Raw genomic sequence first — 22,163 nt, 5'->3', positions numbered from 1 at the left:
TCCATAGTCATGCTTTACTTATTAGGAAGATGATGATGACCATAGTCAGCAGCCTCACTAAGAAAATAGAATGTCTTCGGGCTCCAGACATGGACTGCTGAGTTCTTTCTGGTATTGACATTCAACTCAGAATAGGCATTGGGTAGTCCCAGGCTCCTCTTGGGATGGCCATTTGTATCAGACCATGGTATCTGGGAGTTAGTGACTGATTCCATGACTCCAGAACCTCCCAGATTATTCAAGCAGGTTCTGGATCCTCCAAGATGGCTCTGCTCTAGGAACACTCTCAGCTCTGGGAGCAGCTAATCTGATGAGCTGTGGTTCTCTGGGGTCTTTTTAGCATCTCCTCTGAAGGTCAAATCCCCAATTTGCTATCTGCAGAGCACGGAACAACACCCAATCTTTCTCCCGTTTATTTGTTTGTTTGTTTGTTTTTTGTCTTGGCCAGTTCTATAACTGTGTTCTCTTTCACTGTAAAGACTGGTAAGATGGAATCCCACCTGACTGCCCTCAACACCTGGCGATGGTGCTTGGCAACAAAATCAAGTCTCTAGAAATGCTCACGTTCATGTGTTTGAAACCAGCATTTCTCATCTGGGACATTGTAATCCCCAGGGTGTTCCCAGGAAGCCATAACATGACACTAGGGGACAACAGGTAGGACCAAAAGAAAACAGGTTGGAAATGATGGGAAGTCGAGAATCATTCAAGACAAAGAGCTTTTTCTCCTCAATAGTCTACCTTCCTCTTGACTAGAATTCTCTTCCCCTCCTCACACCCAGTGACTGACCTGTTTTCTGAGATCTGCCTCCTAAGAAGCATCTTCGAGGGGGAATGTCTTCCAGGGAAAGGCAGAACCAAGCCCTTGAAAATCACCTCCCTTCAAGGAGGGAGGGAGCCCAGCAGGCTTATGGAAATGTATGCAAATAACATGCAAATGGACCCTGGTCCCTTGGCCGCCTTCTAGTACCTGGAGGAGACCCAGGGGATGGGCCTGCACTGTCAGGAAGACAGACAAAATGAGCCCAGTTTTAATTTCTCTGGCAGTTGGTGTACGTCCCCAGGCCTTGCAAATTCCGAGATTCTGATCAAGGACATTAAACTGAACAATGAGGCTTACAACAAAAGGAGGAAAGCTGATAAAGCCCGCTGCTTGGGGGCTCCCAGGGCCCCCATCCTGCAAGGCAATGGAGCAGAGACAGGCCTACGGGGGACTCAACCCCACAGCTGGCGCTGGAAGAGGAGATACACCCCTCAAATCCCCCATGCTGGGATCTGGAGGGGCTGCTTTCAAGGTGACACCTCTAGTTCCCGAAGGTCGCTTATTGAAGCTCATAAAATGGAGAAATGGAGTCCAGGTGCCTGCCAGTTATAATGGGTGTGGGGAGAGCCTTTACCTTGCACAAGGCTGACTCAGCTTTCATCCCTAGCATCCTGTATGGTCTCCAGAGCCTGCCAGGAATAATTCCTGAGCCCAGAGCCAGGAGAACCCCTGAGCACAGCTGGGTGTGGCAACCCCCACCCCCAAAAAAAGAGGAAGAACAAATTCTGAGCATGCCCATAGGATTTCTGCTGCTTTCTCCCAGGCTTGGCTAGGCCCAGGAGCAAAGAGATGAGCAAAGAGATATTCAAAGAGCACGCTTCAGAGCCTTCCCTGAGAGGCCCAGTGAGGGACATGGGGCAAAGCTTGCTAATACTTCACATGGGACCCTGAGACTAGGACAGATGGGGCAGGGTGTTAGCAGTGAATTTTGCACCGTGCACAGATGCATCTCATTTGCTTCACTCAACATGCTTCTTGGGGGCATCTGATCACTCCCTGACACTAAGATGTCACCCTTAGTCTGTGATATCAAACTCTTCCCAAACATTCATGAGAAAGTCAGCCTTACATATGGGCCTTTCTGGGTGCCCCAGAAAACTCACTGCAGTTGACCAAAGGCCCCTCTGATCTTCCCAAATAATTTACTATCACTTCTGTTTCCTACCAACCATGTGGTTAAGAATCTAAGAGGCCAGGAGGGTATGCTGGCCAACTGAGGCCCTTTGTCTCTGGTAGAAACAAGAATTTGTGTGATGTGATATGACAATGGAATAAGGTCTAGGGAGACAGCTCAGAGGCCAAAGGGAATATAAGAGGCTGAGCTCTGGTGAGCATCTTCCCTGGGTCCCCTGCATTCTGTATGGTAGATTAGAAAATGTCTCTCCTACTCTTTCTCATGCCTTCCCTCACTCTCACATTCTACCTGTCTACACTGTCAGGCCCTGAATGTTTTGTACTTACACTGTAGATGTATCAGGCCATTCAGTTTATGATGCCGGGCACCAAGGGAGCCCCACATTATGAAGAATGTCATATCACTCACAGTTTAGGGGCGCTCTGTACTAGGTCCAGTATTTGATCTCCTTAAGGGAGTCCCTAAAGCCCTTTGTCATTGGTCTAATTCTCTTGATTGTTTGAACACAGAAATAAAGCACTGTGGGGGCTAGCCACTCTCTGCCCCACTGCATAGCCTGTGAAAGCAAAGCTCAGCGTGTACCTCACTTTACAGTTCAGGGGATTGGTGTCTGGCCCTAAATCCTTCTTACACTGGCTCACACCCAACCCAACATCACCTTCCTCTGACTTTTTGGCAATCCTTGGCTTATGGAGCCCCCCCTTGGTTTGCAGATAAACACCTGGTCCCCAAGAAAGAAACACAGGAAAGCTTCCATCCATCTTTGTCTCAGGGACTGGGGCTACCTCAGGACATGGCAGCTCTGAAGAAAGATCCCAGTGAGTTCTCAGCTGTGAGGATATCCTGAGGAGAGAACTTTCCTCAGCCCTGGATGTGATTTTACCATCTTCTCACTGAGCCAAGCTGGTGGCCTAGAGCATTGCATCCATGTTTTTGGGAGGTTTGGGACTCTGGATGTGTCTGTCCTAGCTCCTCTCAATCTTCTCATGATCCTCTCTACTCTTCTTGTTATTCTCTGCTGGGCCCATTCCTGCAACTATGGCCCCTAGGGATATTCAGGATATTATAGGATATTTTATCCTGCCCATGTGCATGGATATGTTATTTCTTTAAACATATAGAGCTTAAGTGTTCTTATAATGCTTTGTTTCTGACATGGGGTCATATCCAGGCTTGAAAAAGCTGTAGCAGAGCAGAGTCTACATCTAGCCATGAGCCCATGGTCCTGAGTTTGGGCTGGTTCATCATTAGTGGCCTGGCTGCTGCCTTGGCGACAGGATGAAGGAAGGCATGAATGAGGTGTCAGCACAGAGGGCCTCCTCACCACCTGGAGGTGGCCCCTAAATCCTGGGACTCTCACCATGAACCATTTTGCTGCCTGTTTTGAGTGTGTCACTTCTCACAAATTGTTTCATGTCTACCGGACTGTTGGTCTACAGGTGAGTAAGAGGCTCCTTCTATATGTAAAAGCTCATGGCCACTGACTAATGCCACCAATAGGCAAATCTATACAGTCATCTACTCTCTGGGCATTCTGGGGAACTGGGGGCATGGGGAACTGGGGGCATAGGAAACTCAAGTCGCCTGTGCTATTGATCAAAATGAAATTTAGTCTTTTATTTAATGACATTTTCTCTTTTATATCAAATATATGTCTCCTATCTCATAATTAAATTCAACCTTTAGTATTTTGGTATCACACCTACCATCCTTTTGCTAAATCATGCTTAAAATATTTCATTCATTATAGGATACTTTATCCTGCCCATGTGTATGAATATGATATTTCTTTAAACATATAGACGTTAAGTGTTCTTATAATGCTTTGTTTCTGGTTTGGGGTCATACCCAGTAGTGCTTAGTGCTAACTCCTGATTCTGCTCAGAGATCACTCCTTGTGGGGCTCAAGGCCTATATATGGGGCATCAGGAACAATCAAGAGCAAGACAGGTACCTTACCTGCTGTACTATCTCTGTGGCTTTGGGCCTTCTTGTCAAGTCTTAGCACAATCTAATGTGTGCTTAGCATATTAACAGCCCTCCCCTACCTCCACTGTCCCATACCTTTTTAAAGAGAGGTTCATCCTGAGAAGGATTAAAGAATAAAAAGGTTTGACCCACTTTTATGACTCTTCCTCTACATAGGCCTTTTTATCCAGAGCATTTTCAGAATCCTTCTAGGTGGGTGAGGGAAGAAGCACATTATTCTCAGGGGTCTTGTGGAACAAATACCACTTCCTGCCTTAGCCAAGAACCAGGCGAGGAAGCCAAGCCCTAAGCCTTCCCACACTCACCTCTGACCTTCACCCTTGGGCCCCCCTTGGAAAACCTCATTCCGCCAGAGAAGTCTCAGAGCTAGAGCCCAAATCTGAACTGATGCATATCTGGAAGTAGAGATTTCCAGGTGAAGTAACAGACACTTCCTGCTCCTTCACCTTGGAAATCAAACCATCCATGAATTTCAAAGAGAAACGGCATCTCCATAAGGAGATGCAGAGAAAGGCACACACACTTATCAAGAAAGTGAAATTTGTCTCTGATGGGAAAAGAGTAACTGATTTGGGGTTTTGCATCAAGCGCAGAACAGCAACCAGAAGCTATGGATAGGTTAAACTCAGTTCTCTGGATTCAAAAGACTCAACAGATTCAGCAATAGAAGCTGAAATGTACTTACCGTTTGTATAAGGGTTGACAGTCTTCTTATTTGTCATGACGCGTGCTGTAGCATTATTTACCTATGTACATAAAAAAATCAAGTGAGTGTGTGTTCCGGGGCCAGTCCAGAGTTCAATTAATTAGTGGCATGCATTATGGCTGTGATTATTTATTAAAAGAAAAAAACAACAACAACAACTCAACTAAAATGCATTTTAATTTATAAAAGGCAGTAAGGTGCATAACAAAAAATAAAAAGAAATCATACATTTTTGATAATTACATTTACTTCATCACCATTTTAACTTCCAAATCATTTCAAGAAAGCAATGTCATATCATTGAACAATTTAATAAAGGAAGACAGTAAAAGCAAATTAAAAGGAACCGCATAATTGAAGATTTAAAAAGCATGCGTGTACTCCATGATAACACAGAAACGATAAGTTGTTTTTATTTTGTGTGTGTTGTTTTTTTTTCCAACAAAAAAAGAAGGTTCAAATGAAGGGACATGCTGTGGAGAAGGAAAGGGGGAAGGGGAGAGACGAAATACAAGGGACATCAATGTGGGGAAAAGGGACAAACTGTAGCCATATGCAACACTCGAGAAGGGAAGGGGGTGGGGACCATGAGAAGCAATAACTGAAGCATTCCACACTGGAACAAGAGCCTTCCACATGGCAGGAATGAACGCAACCATTCAAGCTTGAGAGTCACAGCTAACAAAAGGGCACAAGAGAGGGTGCAATTGTTCAACACGAGATGGAGTGGACAACTCGGAGTTAAGGTGTGTGCACCGGTCATAGCTCAATCCTCCCGGGCTAGCTGGGAACAGTACACTCAAGACCAGGCGTACCAAGATCCAAAAAAATAGAGCATCGAGAAAAACGGAATACGACAAATCAAAAAGAAAAAAAAAAGGCCACGTGGTAGAGAGATATGTAGAAAGAGAGATCAGCACTAAAAGTACGTGAGACGGCAGATGGATTGCACCACTTACCATTCACCACCACCGCCAGCATGGTTTGTTACCATGAGAACTGAGAGTTTGGTGAGGGGGCCTAAGCGCTATCGTCGGAGGTGGGAGGGGAAAATGAAAGGCAAAATAGGCAACAGCTTACTCCAAAGACTAAAAGCATTTGTCATTGGTATTTCTTTTTTCTTTTTTTTTTTTTTTTTGCTTTTGCTTGTTGGTTTGTTTATTTGTTCCACTTTTAACCAAGATGGCCCTAGGGCCAGGTAATGGGAAACCCAGTGGTGGAAAGAGTTAAGTTCAACATGGTAATTGGTAGGTACCTGGGTTATTCTTCCTTCTTTCTTTGATTTAGTTATTTTCCAGAAGGAGGGGCCAGATATTGGACAGGAAATCCTGTTTTGGTCATTCACTTTATGATCAAAAGAATAGAATAGAAAGATTTCAACTGGCGTTTGATGCCCCACAAAAAAGGGGGGTTCTAGAAGAACCCCCCTTTTTTTTCTTTATTTTTTTTAAAACTCTGTTGTGGTTTTTTAGGATGCTCTTTATTTGACACCAAATTTAATCTGGACACCACTGTGGATCCCTCAGCAGCCCTGTCCTACCATGGAAAGAAAAAGAAAAGGAGAAAAAAAAAAGAAAAAGAAAAAAAAGAAGCTCTTTCCGTTTTGCTCTGCACAGCTAGCTCTCTCCGCTCTTGAGAAACTGCTACTCCCAGTGATTCTCAAACTCAGCCACCAAAAGGGCCCTGGGCTTCACCTCTTCTCTGTCTCCCTTCCAGCGGTGAGGAAGAGCCAGACTCAAGTCAAATGAAAAACAAAACAAAACAAAACAAAAATAAAAGTAAGGCCAGTTTTCCTAGTCATAATATAGGTTTATAAATAGAGATACATATCAAAACAATGAGAAGGAAACGGGGTCACATACAAAACACGGAAGATGCATCTGGAACAGCAAATGAGCGTGAAGCAGACATTTATAAAAAAGATGAAAAGGAAAATATTTGGGACATGCACCTCGATTTTACGGCCCTCTACCACGGTGCCGTGTAATTTCTCCCTCGCCCTGTCCGCATCGGCACTATTTTCGAAAGTTACGAAACCAAATCCCTGCATGCAGGAGGGAGAAGGGAAAATAACATGCGGGTTATTATTTCAGTCCACGACCACTGGGTAACGATCTCTTGCTTTAATTTCTATGTCTTGTCCTGGCTTCGGTTCTGTAACATGCAAATTAGAGAAATTATAAGAGTACTCAAAAGTGCAAATCGGTAAGCGACACATGTGAACAAGATTCTTTGTTTTCTCTCTCTTTTTTTCTTTCCCCTGCCACCAGTTAGCTGTCACCCCCGAAAGAATTCCAAGGACGATACCAAAAATACATTTTTCTAAATGTCACTAAAGAAGAAAAAAAGTCTAACAGAAAGAAAATGAGATCAAAATAAATAGAGTGTCTTCACGGAGAATCAAATGAAATAATGGGAGAAAAACAAAACAAAACCCAAAATAAAAACGAAACGAAATGAAAGGGAATAATCACTTTCAGGACATGCAAATTAAGAAGTAAAGAAAATAAAGTTTGTGCAGGAAATTCAACAATGAATGCGCACAACTTCTATCATTGCCTACAGAGTCATGCCATGTGTGATTTTTTAAGAACATCTCTTCCCCATGCAAGTTTAGGGTTATTCGAATTGGTCCATTCTAGAGCCTTGACTTCTCAAAAACAAAAATTAGAAGCCTAAGGGGAAAAAATAAACCAAAAACAAAGAAAGAAAAAGGAAAATATATATAAAAGGAAAGATCATTTTGATAATCTGAAGCTCTTTGATCTAATAAACAAGAGTCATATGAAATGAATAGAAATAAATATCAGTTGAATAACAATGCAAACAATTTGAATAATGCTTTTGCACTAACACTTGGCCCTCCCCAAGATCAGACTTTCTCCTGAATCCCTTAGTTTCCCCAACCCACTTTTCTAGAGCAAAAAAGCGAAATGGGTGTGTGTAGAGCCAGCCCTGACCACCCGTCATTTCCATCAACAGGTGGACGCACAAAAAAATGTCCACAGAATGCCCCCATCAAGAACACGCCACCCATTTGGCCTTTCCCTGATCCCATAGGACACAGAGCCCTTTACCCACCACCACCAAAATTTGTTCCAACTGTTCAACCAGCGAAAACATCCCCACTAAGTCTGACACTGTTAAATCCACTTTTTTGTTTTAATTCCACCAATACTGTCTCTTAGAGGAGCACATAACATAGAAAATGCTCTTTGGAAACCCTGAAACTCTCTGTCCAGTGTTGAGACATACACAACAACCTTTGGAGCCAGAGCACTGCAGATACGGGTCATCTGCCTGGGTTTGTGTCATGTGAGTGGATTATTAGTTCATGGGTAATTGGGGACACACAGTGATTTTGGGGAGAGGAAGGACTAGTGTGACGTGCAGCTGAGACAGCAGCTAGAAAGTCACATCAATGGTGAAAACAGAGACTAGGAGACCCTAGAATTGTACACCTCTCTGGCCAGTTCAAGCCATCACCAAAGGCCAGAGTCCTCTAACCTCAGTCAGCATGAGAGATGCCATGTCAGTAACATGTGGGTGCATCTATGGGTTGGGGGAGTAGAGTGACTCAAATTAGGAGAGATCTGACAGGATTCTCGAAGGAACTAAAAAAAAGTAGGGACTGGAAAAACAGGACAGCGCAGGAGCGAGCTTGCCTTGCGTATGGCTAACCTGGATTTGATCTTGGGCATCTCGTAGAGTTCCCCAAGCTGGCCAGGCATGATTCCTGAATGCAGAGTCTAAATAAGCCCTGAGTATTGCTAGAATGTGGCTCCACACTAACAAACAAATAAAGGTCTTTGCTCTGGGGGTTTGGCCAGAACAGCTCTTGGGAATATCTCGGAGGGAGAAAAGATTGGGAAAGGTATGGATCATGTAAGATGAGTTTAGTGGCAGCATTAGCAGAAAGGCTCTGTGTGTGTGCTGGAGGCTAAAGCAGGAAGGGAAGGGGAGGAGAGAGAAAAGAACAGAGAGAGGATAGAGGGGAAGGGAGTAAAGAAAGAGAAGGGAGGGAGGTTATGGGAGGAAAGGAAAAGGGAGAGAAGGGGAAGAGAAAGGATGGGAAGGAAAAGGAGAGGGGTGGGGAGTTAAGGGGAAGGGAAGAAAAAGAAGAGAGAGGAAGGGACGTTGGGAAGAGAAGGGGAGGGAAGGGAAAGAATAGCAGGGGAGGGAAGGGATAGGATAAGAGGGGAGGGAAAGGAGAGGAGAAAGGAAAGGGAGAGGAAGGAGGGAAAGAGGAGAAGGAAAGGAGAGGGATGGGAAAGGGAGGGGAGGGGAGGGAAGGGGAAGGAATGACTGGGAGAGTAGGGAAGGGAGGGGAGGGAAGGTAAGGAAGGGGAGGGGAGGAAATAGAGGGGAAGGGAATGGAAGGGAAGAGGAGAGAGGAGGTGAGAGGAGAAAAGATGCTTGTTAACATCACTTTGTGAATCACCTACTCTGCTCTTACTCTAGTCCTTTCTGCCTTTTTGGGGTATGTGTGTGTTTACTTGCGTGGTTTATTTTAGGTGAGAGCTGCTTCCCTCCACGTTTTAATACAAATAAAACATTTGATATATTTCCTCTCCTACAAAAACAAAATGAAGAGAAAAAAAAAAGGCTTCAAAGCACTCTGGGATGGATGAGTGAGTGGGCTGAGTTTTCTCTTTATGTGAAAAACGAGTTCCTCCAGGACCTCAAAAGAAGACTATGATCTAAAGAGAAGCCACACACACTCAAAAAAATAAATAAAACCAGGAAGCTGGCAAGATGTGGTCACATTTATGCGCAGGACAGTACCAGGTACTGGGTGCAGTACCTGGAAGATGGAAAGGACCCAGAGACCCAGCAGAGCGATGCAGCTGCGGCCGCCGAACACTAAGGGGCGCTCTGCAGCACGAGGTAAGCAAGGATGATGCCCTGCAAGTCTCTGCAGCTCTGGTGAAATTAGGGGGTGAGGATGGGGGTCTCATGTGAAATGGAATAAACCAGAAGGGCCGCAAATACTGGATCCCCTCACTCATCTGTGGGGCCTACAGAAGAATAAAACCAGGGAATAAATGATATGAATGATGACAAACCCTGGGTCCTGGACTATAAAATTGAGATGACCAAGTGGCACCAGGCTTAGACAGGGATACTGTGCAGCCTAACTATTCATTCCTAGGGCCAGGTTGGAGTTACTGGAGCCTTGTTCGGAATGCTTTTTTAGTACCCCAGTTCATGGCCCGAGCTCAGGCTTCTCCACTCTTCCAAGAGAAAAATAATCTGGAAGAAACTGGTCGGTGGAGGTGGCATGTGAGGTGGAGTGGGGAGCCGTTACCCCCATCTGGTTCTTTTTTTTTTTTTAAATATAGTCTGGAGGATCCCAGAGCAGCCAATGATTCTGTGCCAACACCCTAGCTATTTCTGGATGTTCCCTCAACAGACAAAAACCACAACCCCAAGCCCCATCAAAGCAGATGAGGCTCCTTAAAGTGAATCTCTGGCTTCGGCAGACGCTTCTGGTCTGGATTCCAAAGCCCCAGGGATGGGCCCATCATGGGGATGACGGAAGATGCTTTAAAAATAGCACCTTCATTTTCCTTTCAGGAGAGCAAGAAGTATCCACCTGACGTCCCCCCAAAACGGTTCTGAAAGGGAAATAGGTAGTGCTCTCCAAGAGGCAAAAGTCACACAATGAATATAAAGAGGAATTTAAAAAAATACAATCACGACCACCACCAACTACCACAAAAATTGTTTTAATAATAATAATAATAATAATAATAATAATAATAATAATAATAATAATAAAGCTAAACAAAGCCCTGCAAAAGGCAGGCACTGGTTTTCGAAGGAAGTTGGTAAACAGCTTTCTGGGACGCCATTTACCATGCTGCAAAAAGTATGGCAACAGACTCAGGGGAAAAGTGGAGAGAGGAGGGGCAGGTGGGCACCTCTTGCTTTGAAAGCCCTTGGCTTGCTGGGCAATCTCTGTCTCTCTAAGATTGAAGAGGTAAGTCAGCTGCTCAAAGCAGGCACTAAGTTCAAACTAGGTATCACATGGTCCCTTGAACACAGCAGTGTGATCTGGGGGTGATGACTAGTACCACAGGATCTGAGACATGGTCCCCTCAGCTGATTGAAAGCCACAGAGAGGGAACTCCGTTTCCCTGAACCCAACTAGAAATGGCCCCCAGTACATAAAAGTGAAAAAAGGCGAAAAGTCTCTGTAATGATTGCATACCCTAAACAGGGCTAAAAGTTATTTTTTTCTCCCAGCCTAGCTATAAACCTTAAATTAGCAGATCCCAAAAATATGCTGGCTTTTTTTTTTTCTTGCTCACACAGCACAGCATAAAGCCCTTTGGGCCAAAAAGGGAAGAAGGAAGACAAGACTGGAACCTTTTCCCTTCAAAATTTCCGTTGATCTTGGACCGAAACTCCTAAGAGAGGAGGAAACTACCTAATCCCAAAAGGGTCACCAATGCATATGTGGGCTCCTGAGGAGGGGAGCTAAGGGCGTGAGTGTGAGCAGCTGGTGGTTGTCCCTTCCAGAAAATCGGTTCTCATCAAGAACTCTGGGCTGCCAACTAGTTCTGATTTGCCTGCGGAAAGGAAGCTGGGAGGCTTGAAAACAGGAGCCTCAAGCTGGAAGCCTCTTCTGGGAACCAGCCACTTTCCGGGTTCATGGCAGGATGCAGGGTGGAAAGGAGGTAGCCACCGTCCAACCCCAGCAGGAAAGAGGCAGTTTTTCTACGAGATGCTTCTATTTCTGGTGGCATGGAAATGAACCTAGTTCTTGTCTAAAAGCAGCCAGAATGTGTCTGGGGATCAGCCCAATGTACAGATTTCTGTGTGTGTGTGTTTGTATGTGTGTGTAAGTGAGTGTGTTTAGGGTGGAGATTCTGCAGGGGGTCCTGGGTTTTTTTGTCAGGGGGTGGTGCACAAGAGGCTGTTTTGCAGCTACGATGTGTGTCTGAGCCAACAACAGGCAGTCTGCATTCGGTGAAGTCTTGGCAGATTTCTAAAACGGGAAGATGCAGTTGGGGTGTTTTAAGGAGAACCCTGCGAATTTTCCTGGAGCAGATGGAGACTGCAAGGTTTCTGAGGATCTCACTCAGTTCCTAGGCCCTAGGTTTGTTCCACATTTCTGCTGAATTCCCCAGGAATGTAGGGGGCTGAGAGAGCACATTTGAGGACAAATGGTTTCACATACTCCCCCCACAAATTTGCAATGTATTTTTGTTTTGGGAAGCCACACTCAGCAATACTCAGGAGTTATTTCTGGCTCTTCACTCAAGAATTATTCCTGGGGATGTTTGGGATTATTCCCGATGGGATGCCAGGGATTGAACCTGGATCTGCTGTGTGCAAGGCATGTGTGTTCTCCCTGCTGGACTTTGGCTCCAGCCTCCCCAATATGCATTTTGAAGGTGCTGAATTGTTTCCCTTGAACTCCCCAAGTTCAAGGGAGCACTAGGAACATGTAATCTCAAAAAAAAAAAAAGGCTTTTTAGAAAAAAAGAAAACCTCAAAACAAGGGCAAATTGCAAACTGTGACTTGGTAAACACGCTAATCATGACAATCAGGTTCCAAAGCGTGGTGCATATGGGGGAGTCTTCCCTGGAGTCCAGAAAAGGAACTGTCTTATTAATATCGAGTAACCACGTATTTACCTGCTCCTGAGACTAGCAACTCACTTTTTAATATAAAGAACATAATTATCACTGAAAAACAAAAATGTAGTCACATTATTTCTTTGTGCGTGTGTGTTGTTGTGTTTCTTTGTTTTGTTTTGTCTTGTTTATTTAAGCAAACATAATTTTCGTCTTGCTATCTAGGTAACTAGAGATAGACATAAAAACAGTCCTTTCGAAGGTCCCCAGCCCTGAGACCCTGGAAACAGAACCCAAAGCCATGTCCATTCTTTTTCCAACTTTGCAAAGGAGCTCCCTTCCACCTTCTGTGCCTCCCCACTGCGTGATGGGCAGGGGGTGGGCACTGCTGGCTAATCCAGTGCAAATGTTTCCCCATTATGACTGTAACCAACTTGTTCACATAAGCCAAACAGTTCCAAAGTGAATTAAGTTGCTTACCTTGGAGCCTCGCTCATTAAAAATAATTTCAACATCTAAGATTTTACCAAATTGCTGCAAAGAAACAGAAATATTTTATAAGCATGAAGACAAGCAGAGTGGATCATCTGTATGGGGTGGGGTGGGGGGGGCAATGGGGGGTGGGATATTCCTCAAGGCAGTGTTGGTGTTTGACTCTCGAGGGTCCATGGGGTGAGTTGTGTTATGGCCCCTGAGTCAAATAAACCCTGAGGAGTTGTGAGTTTTGTTGAGGAACCCCCAAGTGACCTAACATAGGGGCTCAGCCAGACAACAGCTCACCAAGGGCTGAATTCTGGCTCGGGATGCTTTCCCAGGCTCTGAGTACAAAGATGAGAACCCAGACATACCTATCCTATTCCTGACACATAACCCCTATATATACAAGGAGGAAATCTTGATGAAGAGGCCTTTGCTAGTAAAATGACCAATGAAACTGTAAGGCTGAGGATGGTGAGCCCCACCCATCCCTCATGGCCCCCCTCTAAAAGCTAGGATCGGCCATGGTGTAGAAGTGAGAAAATTCCAACTCATGAGGTTAAGTATCTTTCTTCCTTTCAGTCTCCTAAGATAAACTTTGCCAGCCCCACAATATCATCTGCTTCATCTCTGGACTTTCAGAATCCTGGGGCCCCTGAATATCCCTAAGTTCTGTTATTGAAAATTTAATGACCATGTCTTCATGTGTTCTTTTATTGCTTTGTTGTTGCATTATTGTTGTTGTAGTTAGGAGGGGGGATTGTTGAGCCTCACCCAGCAGCGCTCAGGGGTTACTCATAGCTCTGAATACGGGGGCCATTTCTGGGAGAAGTCAGGTGACAGGAATCAAAGCTGGGTCAGCTGCATGCAAGGCAAATGCCTTATCTGCTCTACTATCACTCTGAATCCTTTTTTGTTGGTTTTAATTGATTAAACCTGGGCACAGAACCCTCCAGTTCTTAGTTCTCTTTTGTAATATAATTTCTTTATGTAAGCAATGTGGTTCAGAAATGTCCATAGTTGAGTTTCATTTATAAGATATACATGGGCATTCATAGTGCAACTCTCCCCCCATTTCCCTCCCTACCACCTGATTCTCTTGACAGAGGGAGTTTGACCTCTGAGGCTGGGAATACTCGTTGCCCCCAATTCTTTTCCTTTCAATGTCCTTCCACTGGAAGGACTGAATGGGGGTAGATTTAAGGGTGGTTTGTTATAAGAACTGGCAGAAGAGTGATGGAGACATAGAGATGAGCAGGTAGGTCATCCCAATGAAGAGAAAGAGGGAGGAGAGAGAGAGAAAACAAACAGGCTTTTCGCCATATGCCTCTGCAGTAGAGAGCTTTAACTGTGTGTCCTTTGTTCCCTGGGGAGATTACGAATTCTCTATCTGTCCCCTACGCTGAGAGCACAAATCAGCCTTTTTATACAGGCCAGAGGGTATAAAGAACAAGAACAAAGAGAAGAAAGGCAACCTTCAGGGTGAGTCCTAGAATTCATGAACCAGAGGTGTACAGAGGATCCTGCTAATCAGATTGGGACCAAAGAGTTGGGGTTGCAGGTGCTTTGTGATCTAGGTCCTAGGTGACATTTCTGGATCTGGACAGATGCCCAGGCCCTGCCAGGTGAAGCACTGGTGATCTTCAGCACCAAGCATGCCAGACCTGGGAACCAAACCATCAGACATAGCAGGGCCAAGTCTTGCAGGGAAATTGGTGGTGGTGGGGTCTGCCCAGATCCTTGAGAACTGCTGAAGAGGTTGAAATAAGAAAAGGAAAAGAAGAGAGAAAAAGGATGGGATCAGAAAAATGGTACAGCAGGTAGGGCATTTGCTGTATAGGAATTTGAGCAAGATTCAATCCCTAGTGTCCTGTATAGTCTCCTATGTCCTTCGGGTGTGACCTCTGAGCACAGAGCCAGCTCTAAGCACTGCCGGGACTGGCCCAAAACTCAAGGAAAAGGAAAAAGAAAGTTTTGTGGAACACATAGAAACTCTACTCCACATATAGAAAGAAAATATTCCTTGCTCAGGAAGACAGAGAGAAGATTGAACTCTACCTGCTGAAGATATGTAGCTCAAAGCGTAGACATGGAATTTTGACCATGAGAATCCCCCCAAAATTAGGCCTTCCTGCACCCCAGAAATGTGTCCATCCCTCAGCTGATGGACCCAGATAGCGGGTAATGAATTTGAATTGCTACCCTGTCTCACAGAGCACTGGAGGAAAAGAAGGAAAGAGAAGAAAGAGGGAGCAAGAGAGGAAGTCCCTGCTGAGATCACAGACAATGCAGTTCACTTTTCTACTCTCCGGGATCAAGAGAAGTCTTGATTCCAAGTCTTCCAGGGCCCTATATTTGGCAGGGGAAAAATCATTCAAATAGAAGAAGATGGGAAACATTCCAACTGGGCGGAATGAAGGAGATTCTGTTGAAAGGGGAAATGAATTTCCTGGTTTATAAACAAAGCAAGCAAACAAAACCCAATACACAAAAACCTCCACTTCTAAGAATCTTTGAAGCAGGCATTTGGAGCTAGCGTTCTTCACATTTTCCGCCCAGATAGACACTAACATGTTTATCTCAAGCTTGAGAGCCTGGAGTACACTTTGGATGGAGTGAGAAACTTAAAAAAGACTTTGGGCAAAATCAAGAACAACAACGGTATATACAGAACCCTCTTCTCTGCTGTCAATATGTGCACATATAGACTTACAAGTCAGGGGCCTCAGAGATAGTACAGTGGGTAGGGTGGGTGTTTGCCTTGCACATGACTAACATGGTTTGATGCCTGGTACCCCAACTAGTCTCTGGAGCACCACAAGGAGTAATCCCTAAGTGCAGAGCTAGGAGGAAGCCCTAAATGCAACCCATGTTTGATTCCAAAACCAAACAACAACCACCTTCCCCCACAACCTCCCACTAGGATCAGATCTCAGAGAGGCAAGACCAATGGGAAAGCCTATGCAGCCCATGTCTTTCCTCAGTGGAACCCCGCACCTGTGTCCTCAATTGCTCTAAGTCATGAGTTTCTCCCCAGTTGCCGGGAAGCAGGCTGCAAGAGGAATGCTGATGTAAGCCCCCCTCCGAAGACAGTTGTGCGCTATATTTATAGTATATACAGTGTAATTGGGAAGTTGAGGACTAATGATGTAAACACAGCTGGCCCGTTTTCAACTTAAATAGACACGACTCATTCCCAGACATAGCTCGCATCTGTTTGCTCAACACCAATGCTCAGCTGCCTGCCACAGAGGACCCAGGCAAGGGGTCTCCACTGTTCTCCTCAGGAGCAAAATCCAAATGCGCAGAGGCATGTCCTCAGACATACAGACCCCAGACAACCTCAGAGCAAATGATCTTTATTTGGAAAATGGCAAAAGGCTCCCAGGATACAATGAAAGACATGGTTGCCGAGGGGAAGTTTTGTTTTGTTTTTCTTGGTTTGGAAGCTCAGGGATTGAGTCTTCCTAGCTCTGTGGTCACTCCTGGTGGGGCTTTGGAGCCCATATGGAGTGCCAGGGATGGAACCCAGGGCATGTAAGGCAAGTAACTTACCAGCTGTCCTATGTCTCTGGCCCCATTATTTGGGGGGGGGGTTTGGGCCACATCCAGCTGTCCTATGTCTCTGGCCTCCATTTTTGGGGGTTTTGAGCCACACATGCTCTGGGGTTACTCTTGGCTATGCACCTAGAAACCACTCCTGGATTGGGGGACCATATGGGAATTGGGGAATGGAACCAAGGTCTGTCCTAGGTCAACTCGTGCAAGGCAAATACCCTACCACTTGTGCCCCCACTCTGGCCCCTCTGGCCCCATTTTGACAAGTTTTATACAATGTTTAAAGATCTTCTAAGTAGAATATTAAATTTAAACAAAAATAGAATCCCTATTGGGAGAAATTGCTTTCTAATAGAAACGAAGGCCTGAGGAAAAAAATCAGGCTAAATTCTCACACTCAGAGAGGAGGGGCACTGATCAGAGATATGACAGGATCCTCTTAATGCGGTTTTAAAACAAGATATTGTGTGTCCAGAAGAACAGATTTTTTGAGTGCCCAAATCTTTTTACCACAAGCCAAGGAGATTCTGAACTTAGTACCAGTGGTCCCAATCCATATCTCTGATCATTTTATCTTTTAGAGACAAAGACTCATGGGGGAAAATCCTGCACTCAAAAAAAAAACAAAAACCCAAAAAACCAAAAAACAACAGACACAGGTAGATGCTATTTGCACTGAGCACAGTTGTTTCAAGTTCTCCACTGGCTGCCTGGCTCGAATGGGCAGGTAGTTTCTGAGTGTGTCAACTGGCCAACTGAGATGTTGTTAGCTACTGAAAATCCTGATAGCTTTTTCAGTATCTGCATCCAGTGAGGTTGTATAAACATCTGACTACGAGCTCACCGGCAAGAGTTTGCTCTGCCTTAGCACTAGAAGAATATCCAAGTACCTTGCTGCAGGCAACTCAGCCATTCTCCTGGGCTGAGAAGGCTCCCAATTCTGGAATTTGTCCCATTCCTTCCCCCAAAAGAAGACACAGGAGGAGAAAGAAAGATCCCCAGAGGAGGGACTAGGAGAATCGATGGCTTTTCAGAACACTTAGATGGTCATTAAGAGAAGACCCAGGTCAAGTGCTAGAGGATACTTGATGACAGACAAGAATGAAGGTGAGAAAGCAGTTCATCAGTGGGGACTGGCCTGAGAAATTGAATCCCTCTGTCTGCCTGTCCTGCAAATCCCATCTCCAGGTGTATATCCTAACCATCCCTTTGAACCCACTGCAGTTTTCAAGGGCACTTCTTGCCTGGGGAGCCTGAGAGTGTCTGTACTCTCATGAGAGTTCTAGGGGCTCTATTAAAGAGGAGAGGAGAGAGATAGGGGAGAAGAGAGAGGAAAGAGAAGAGAGTAAAGACAGAGAGAGAAGAATGTAAGGACTGAGCTTCCCCTTGGAAATGCCAACATCTCACAACCTGAGCTCTGAACCATTAGGGAGCTTTTGTCCTGAGTCAGTACTAAATTCATACTGGACCCTGAATACACAGAGCCTGGGAAAGTGTCATGCCTGAGAGGGGGCCGGCCAGGGACCTTCTTCCTATATATTGGCCAATACCTCAGAGCCAAGGGGACTCAAAACATTAGCCTCCACCATGCCCTGGGCTGTTAGGTCACTCGATGAAGTCTCCCCCATGGGTTCCCATACACTAGTGCATGACTAAAGTGTGTTCACCACATGGCATTCTGCATAGCTCAATAGGACCACCTGGCAAGGGGAAAAAGGGTGGGCACATGCTCTAAGGTGACCCTGCTCCACCCCTGGCCCTGGCCACATCTCACCTTGGCATCTAAAATGCCCCGAAGGTATACATTGAGGAAGGATGAGGGTAGGCAGGGAAAGTGTGGCCCAGGGCACTACTTACGCCGAACATTTGCCGGAGGTCTGGGTCCCGGAAGCGGAAGGGGATGTTGGAGACGTGGAGCCGCTTGGGCTGGGACTTGTTGTCGGTGTTTTCGGGGGGTTGTGTCTGGGCTGGCCCATCCGTCGGCGCTGCGTCATCTGTCTGCTGAAAGGGCAGAGCAAATAGGCTAAGTGGCACCAGGGGCCTGGGTCAAGGCAAGTTGGGAAAGGTCAGGAGTAAGAAAGGCACCTTGGAGTCCTGCATTCATTCACTCCTTCATTCATTCAACAACCATTTAGTGGACAACCACTGAGTTTACACTAGGGAGCTAGGGTTTGTTGGTGATATCCCAGCATGTTTTGGCCTTCCTGGAACATAGTTCTTTTTAGGGGTTTAGGGGAAGGTAGAGAGAGAAGACCCTAGAACCAAGAAGGAGAAGTTGGGTCACACTTGAAATAATAATGCAAAGTGAAAGACTGTTCCGTGGTATTGTGTGTGTGAGTGTATGTGGTGTGTGTGTGTGTGTGTGTGTGTATGTGTGTCTGTGTGAGTGGGGGTAACAGGTAATGAGACAACTCCTCGATGAGAAGAGATAATGCTAATTACATGACGGAGAGTACCTCTTAATTGGGTATGTTAAAAGAATCAGTGCTCATGGAGGTTAATATGCATGGAGTTTGAGAAAGGCCATTCGTTATTCTGCAGTGCAAGATAGCCCTTTGATTGGCTTAAAAATTTTTAAGGGCTTCCCTTCTCATTTCTTGACCACACCGACCTTGTATTGTTCAATACAGTTGATACCTTGCAGCTATGAAAGTTTAAGTGCATAGAAATGAATTCAAACATACCATTCAGTTCTGCATTGGTAAAAGCTACATTTTCAGCACCCCACAGTCTGATGCCTATACACAGCACCTGAAGATGTCATCTCTTGGTCTATATGTAGCATAACTTGTAATAACTCTCCACTTCCCAAATGAGATGCTGGGTAATAGTATCACATTGGTATCAGTCTAGACAGAAGTGACAGAATTCAACCATGGGGTCCTGAGTTCATTCAAGGGTTGACACTTTTACTGCAATTAGCATGAACTGCCTCTATAAGGCAATAGATCGCATTAACATTGGGCATTTGCTTTCTGTTTGTTTGTTTGTGCACCACTCCTGGAGTGCTCAGGGCTTACTGCTGGTTTAGTACTCAGGAGTCACTCCTGGAGGTGTTTGACAGACCCTATAGGATGCTGGTATCAAACCCAGGTTAGATTGGCTACATGCAATGCAATCACTTTAACCCACTTGTCCTACTGCTCGGGCCACCTACTTTTTGACAACATAAAGAAACGAACACCTGCTTGAGCCAGGATGTATCCTCAGCTACTTCTAAGGAATTTAAAAAAATATAATTGGGATGAAACTGTCAGAGCAGGCATCCAGGTATAAAAAATAAAGATGCAGAGAAAGAGACATTCTCACAAAGCCAAAGGTATCCAGAGATGTAAAATGGAGTCCAGGGAGTGACCTTTCTCAGCACCCCTGTATGTATTGGGAAATTCCTTCTACCTCCTTCCTTGTACCTTTTCAGTTTCTTTTTGTTTGGTTGGTTTTTGTTTGTTTTGGGCCATACCCAACAGTGCTCAGGAGATAACTCCTGGCCCTGTGCTCAGAAATTATTCCTGGCAGGCTCAAGGGACCCTATGGGATGCCAGGGGTTGAACCCAGGTTAGCACGTGCAAGGCAAGCACCCTCCCTATTGTGCTATTGCTTCAATCCCTTCTCTCTCAGTTGCACTTCCAATACCATCCACTTTCCAACCGATTACCCTCATCAGCTAGTCTGGTGTCAGGATCCCTACCTGGTGGCATTAAATCTTTCAGAGCCACCTACTAGATCAGCTCTTCCATGCTTCTGAATGCTTCTGAATCATCCAGTGTAACCATCTATTTGCATGTTTGATCCTCCACCATAAATGCAAAAATAAGAGGACAGGGAGAGTTTTCTAATTCAGAAAAGGAGCAGTAATCTCCCGTCCCCCTCCCCCCACATGGCTCTGTGCAGATCACCCACTCTGGTGGATAACAGCCTAGCATAGTACTGGGCATCTGATGTGCAGGCAAGAAGCAGGAGGGCATGATAATTCAGAGCAACAGTCATTTGTTTTGAGGGTCAGAGGAGAGGTACATAATACACAAGCTCGTTCAGGAAAGAGGAAGTGGTCCTCCAGAGCTCTGGGACCAGTGGCTATTTCCTGGACATATAAACAAAGTCTCCAAATTTAATGGACCCCATGTGGCTCGAAGGGCAAGAGAGCAAAGGCTGAAATACCTGTGAAGGCTCACGTGCAATGTAAGTATGCACATGGCCCGAGTAAAGTCCTCTATGGGCCCTGGGAAGGGGCCTAATAACCAGTGTCTGGCACTGAGACTGAGCCTAGTGGACAAATAACAAGCAACTCTTTCAGGGATGCGTAGTTGTATGTTAGTGTGAAATTTATTAAGGTGTCAAATCTATTGCATCATGTATTTAATAAATTATGCTTAATAAACCTCCTGGGAAGCTGGTGGAGGCTCCTGGGTTCTACCACTAGAGAGGAGGTCACAGCCCCCAGGTATAAAAGGGCAAGCTGGCCTCCAGCAGAGTTGAGTCTCCTCCCTATGTAGAAAAGACAATGACAGTTGGGAGACTCCCCCATGGACAGCAAAGAGAAAGAATAGTGTGGTCCACTTCTAAAAGTGGGGAATCCATCTCAGATCCACATGAGACATTTGTGGGATAGAAGAGCAATGACTATTTCCTGGCCATGTAATTTCATTCTCCAAAGTACAGATAGATTCCTGTATAGATGAGTGACTTGGCCATGTTCAGACAATAGTGCCAGAACACTGAGTCAGTTGATCAGCAACGTCATGCAGAGGGGAATGACACAGAAATCAGAGATTGGGGGTCTCCACTTCAGAACGCAATTCTCTATATTTGCAGAAGCAGAGACCCTCACCCCACTCTCTCCTTCTGGACACTTCAGAGCCGCCATTGAAATGCAGACAACAAGTTCCATCTCAGAGCGAGGAGGCTGTGAGCTGGATTTGGGTACCACTGTTGGCTGTTGCAGTTTAATAAACCTAATTAGGAATTACAGAGATTATGATTAAACATATTAAATGATTAATAGTATTATGCTGCTCATGTGAAAATTAAAATTAATCATCTTTAGTCAAACATGGAGAAATTGTTGCATTGTTTCCTTTGATAAAAACGTACAACATTCAATTAATCATCCAGTAGCATGAGCATAGATGAACGCCAGGAAAGGCTATAGTGGGGTATTTGTGTGCTAGAAACATGTTTTACATATAGCAAGGCATGGTAGAGAGAAGAGGAAGTCAGCATGCATAGACATGGGGGTGGACCAGCAAAGAGAAGGAAGAGGGCGGATGGTGGGTGGGAAGCCAACAATGAAGAGAGAACAAAGAAAGTTTCAGAAGGCTTTTCAGAGGCACAGATGGGAAGAGACCAAGTTTGTGGTATGGTGGAATTCGGAGGTTGAACCAAAAAAGCAGCTTGGGAAGGTGAGCAAACCCTCAGGAAGGGGTTCCCAGGGTTTCAGTGGAGAGATTGAGCCCAGGTAAAGCCAGGTACAAGGCCCAGAGTTGAGTTGTTTGCTAGTCTCCGAACTTGTGCTCACACATGAGGTGTGGTAATAACTGGGGGTGGGGTGAGACGTGACTCATGAAGGTGCTGAAGTGAGGGTCTGGTACGCAATCCCTCTTGTCTCCTCGGCCTTCCGAGCCTAAGGATGTCCTGTGCTTCATAGAAGGAGGCAGTATTTGAATATGAAGCATTTCCTAAATCCAGGACACATAGGTCTTGTCACTTTTGCAGGGCCCAACCTCTCCACATGTGGGCCAGATGCAGGCCTTGGGTGACAGGGACTGTTTTGGCAGCCCCCAGACCCTAATTGCAAGCATCCCATTCATGCATGAGATAGAACTCCCAACCTTTACACTCTCCTCTGTCACCCATATGAGTTTCCCCAAGGCTCCCCATATCTCATCCGT

At 45.3% G+C, this 22,163-nt stretch overlaps 2 protein-coding genes across 9 annotated transcripts in view; one reads left to right on the top strand and one right to left on the bottom strand.

Annotated features, from left to right (window-relative positions):
* Positions 1-22,163, bottom strand: part of RBFOX1 (RNA binding fox-1 homolog 1) — a 986,153-nt gene that overhangs the window by 81,880 nt on the left and 882,110 nt on the right. For all 8 annotated transcript variants that reach the window (XM_049768478.1, XM_049768477.1, XM_049768482.1 and 5 more), the window contains 4 exons: positions 18,133-18,276; positions 12,721-12,774; positions 6,605-6,697; positions 4,633-4,693 (listed from right to left, as the gene is read on the bottom strand). In XM_049768478.1, the coding sequence (XP_049624435.1) occupies positions 4,633-4,693; positions 6,605-6,697; positions 12,721-12,774; positions 18,133-18,276 (352 nt within the window). The remainder of the gene's footprint in view (positions 1-4,632; positions 4,694-6,604; positions 6,698-12,720; positions 12,775-18,132; positions 18,277-22,163) is intronic.
* CARHSP1 (calcium regulated heat stable protein 1) overlaps positions 1-22,163 on the top strand; it is a 1,067,514-nt gene that overhangs the window by 726,086 nt on the left and 319,265 nt on the right. The gene's annotated exons all lie outside the window — the stretch shown is intronic.

Source organism: Suncus etruscus, chromosome 2, assembly GCF_024139225.1.
Source record: "Suncus etruscus isolate mSunEtr1 chromosome 2, mSunEtr1.pri.cur, whole genome shotgun sequence".
NCBI classification, from domain to species: domain Eukaryota; kingdom Metazoa; phylum Chordata; class Mammalia; order Eulipotyphla; family Soricidae; genus Suncus; species Suncus etruscus.
The sequence above is the reverse complement of the archived record's forward strand: the minus strand, read 5'-3'. Positions and strand labels throughout refer to the sequence as shown.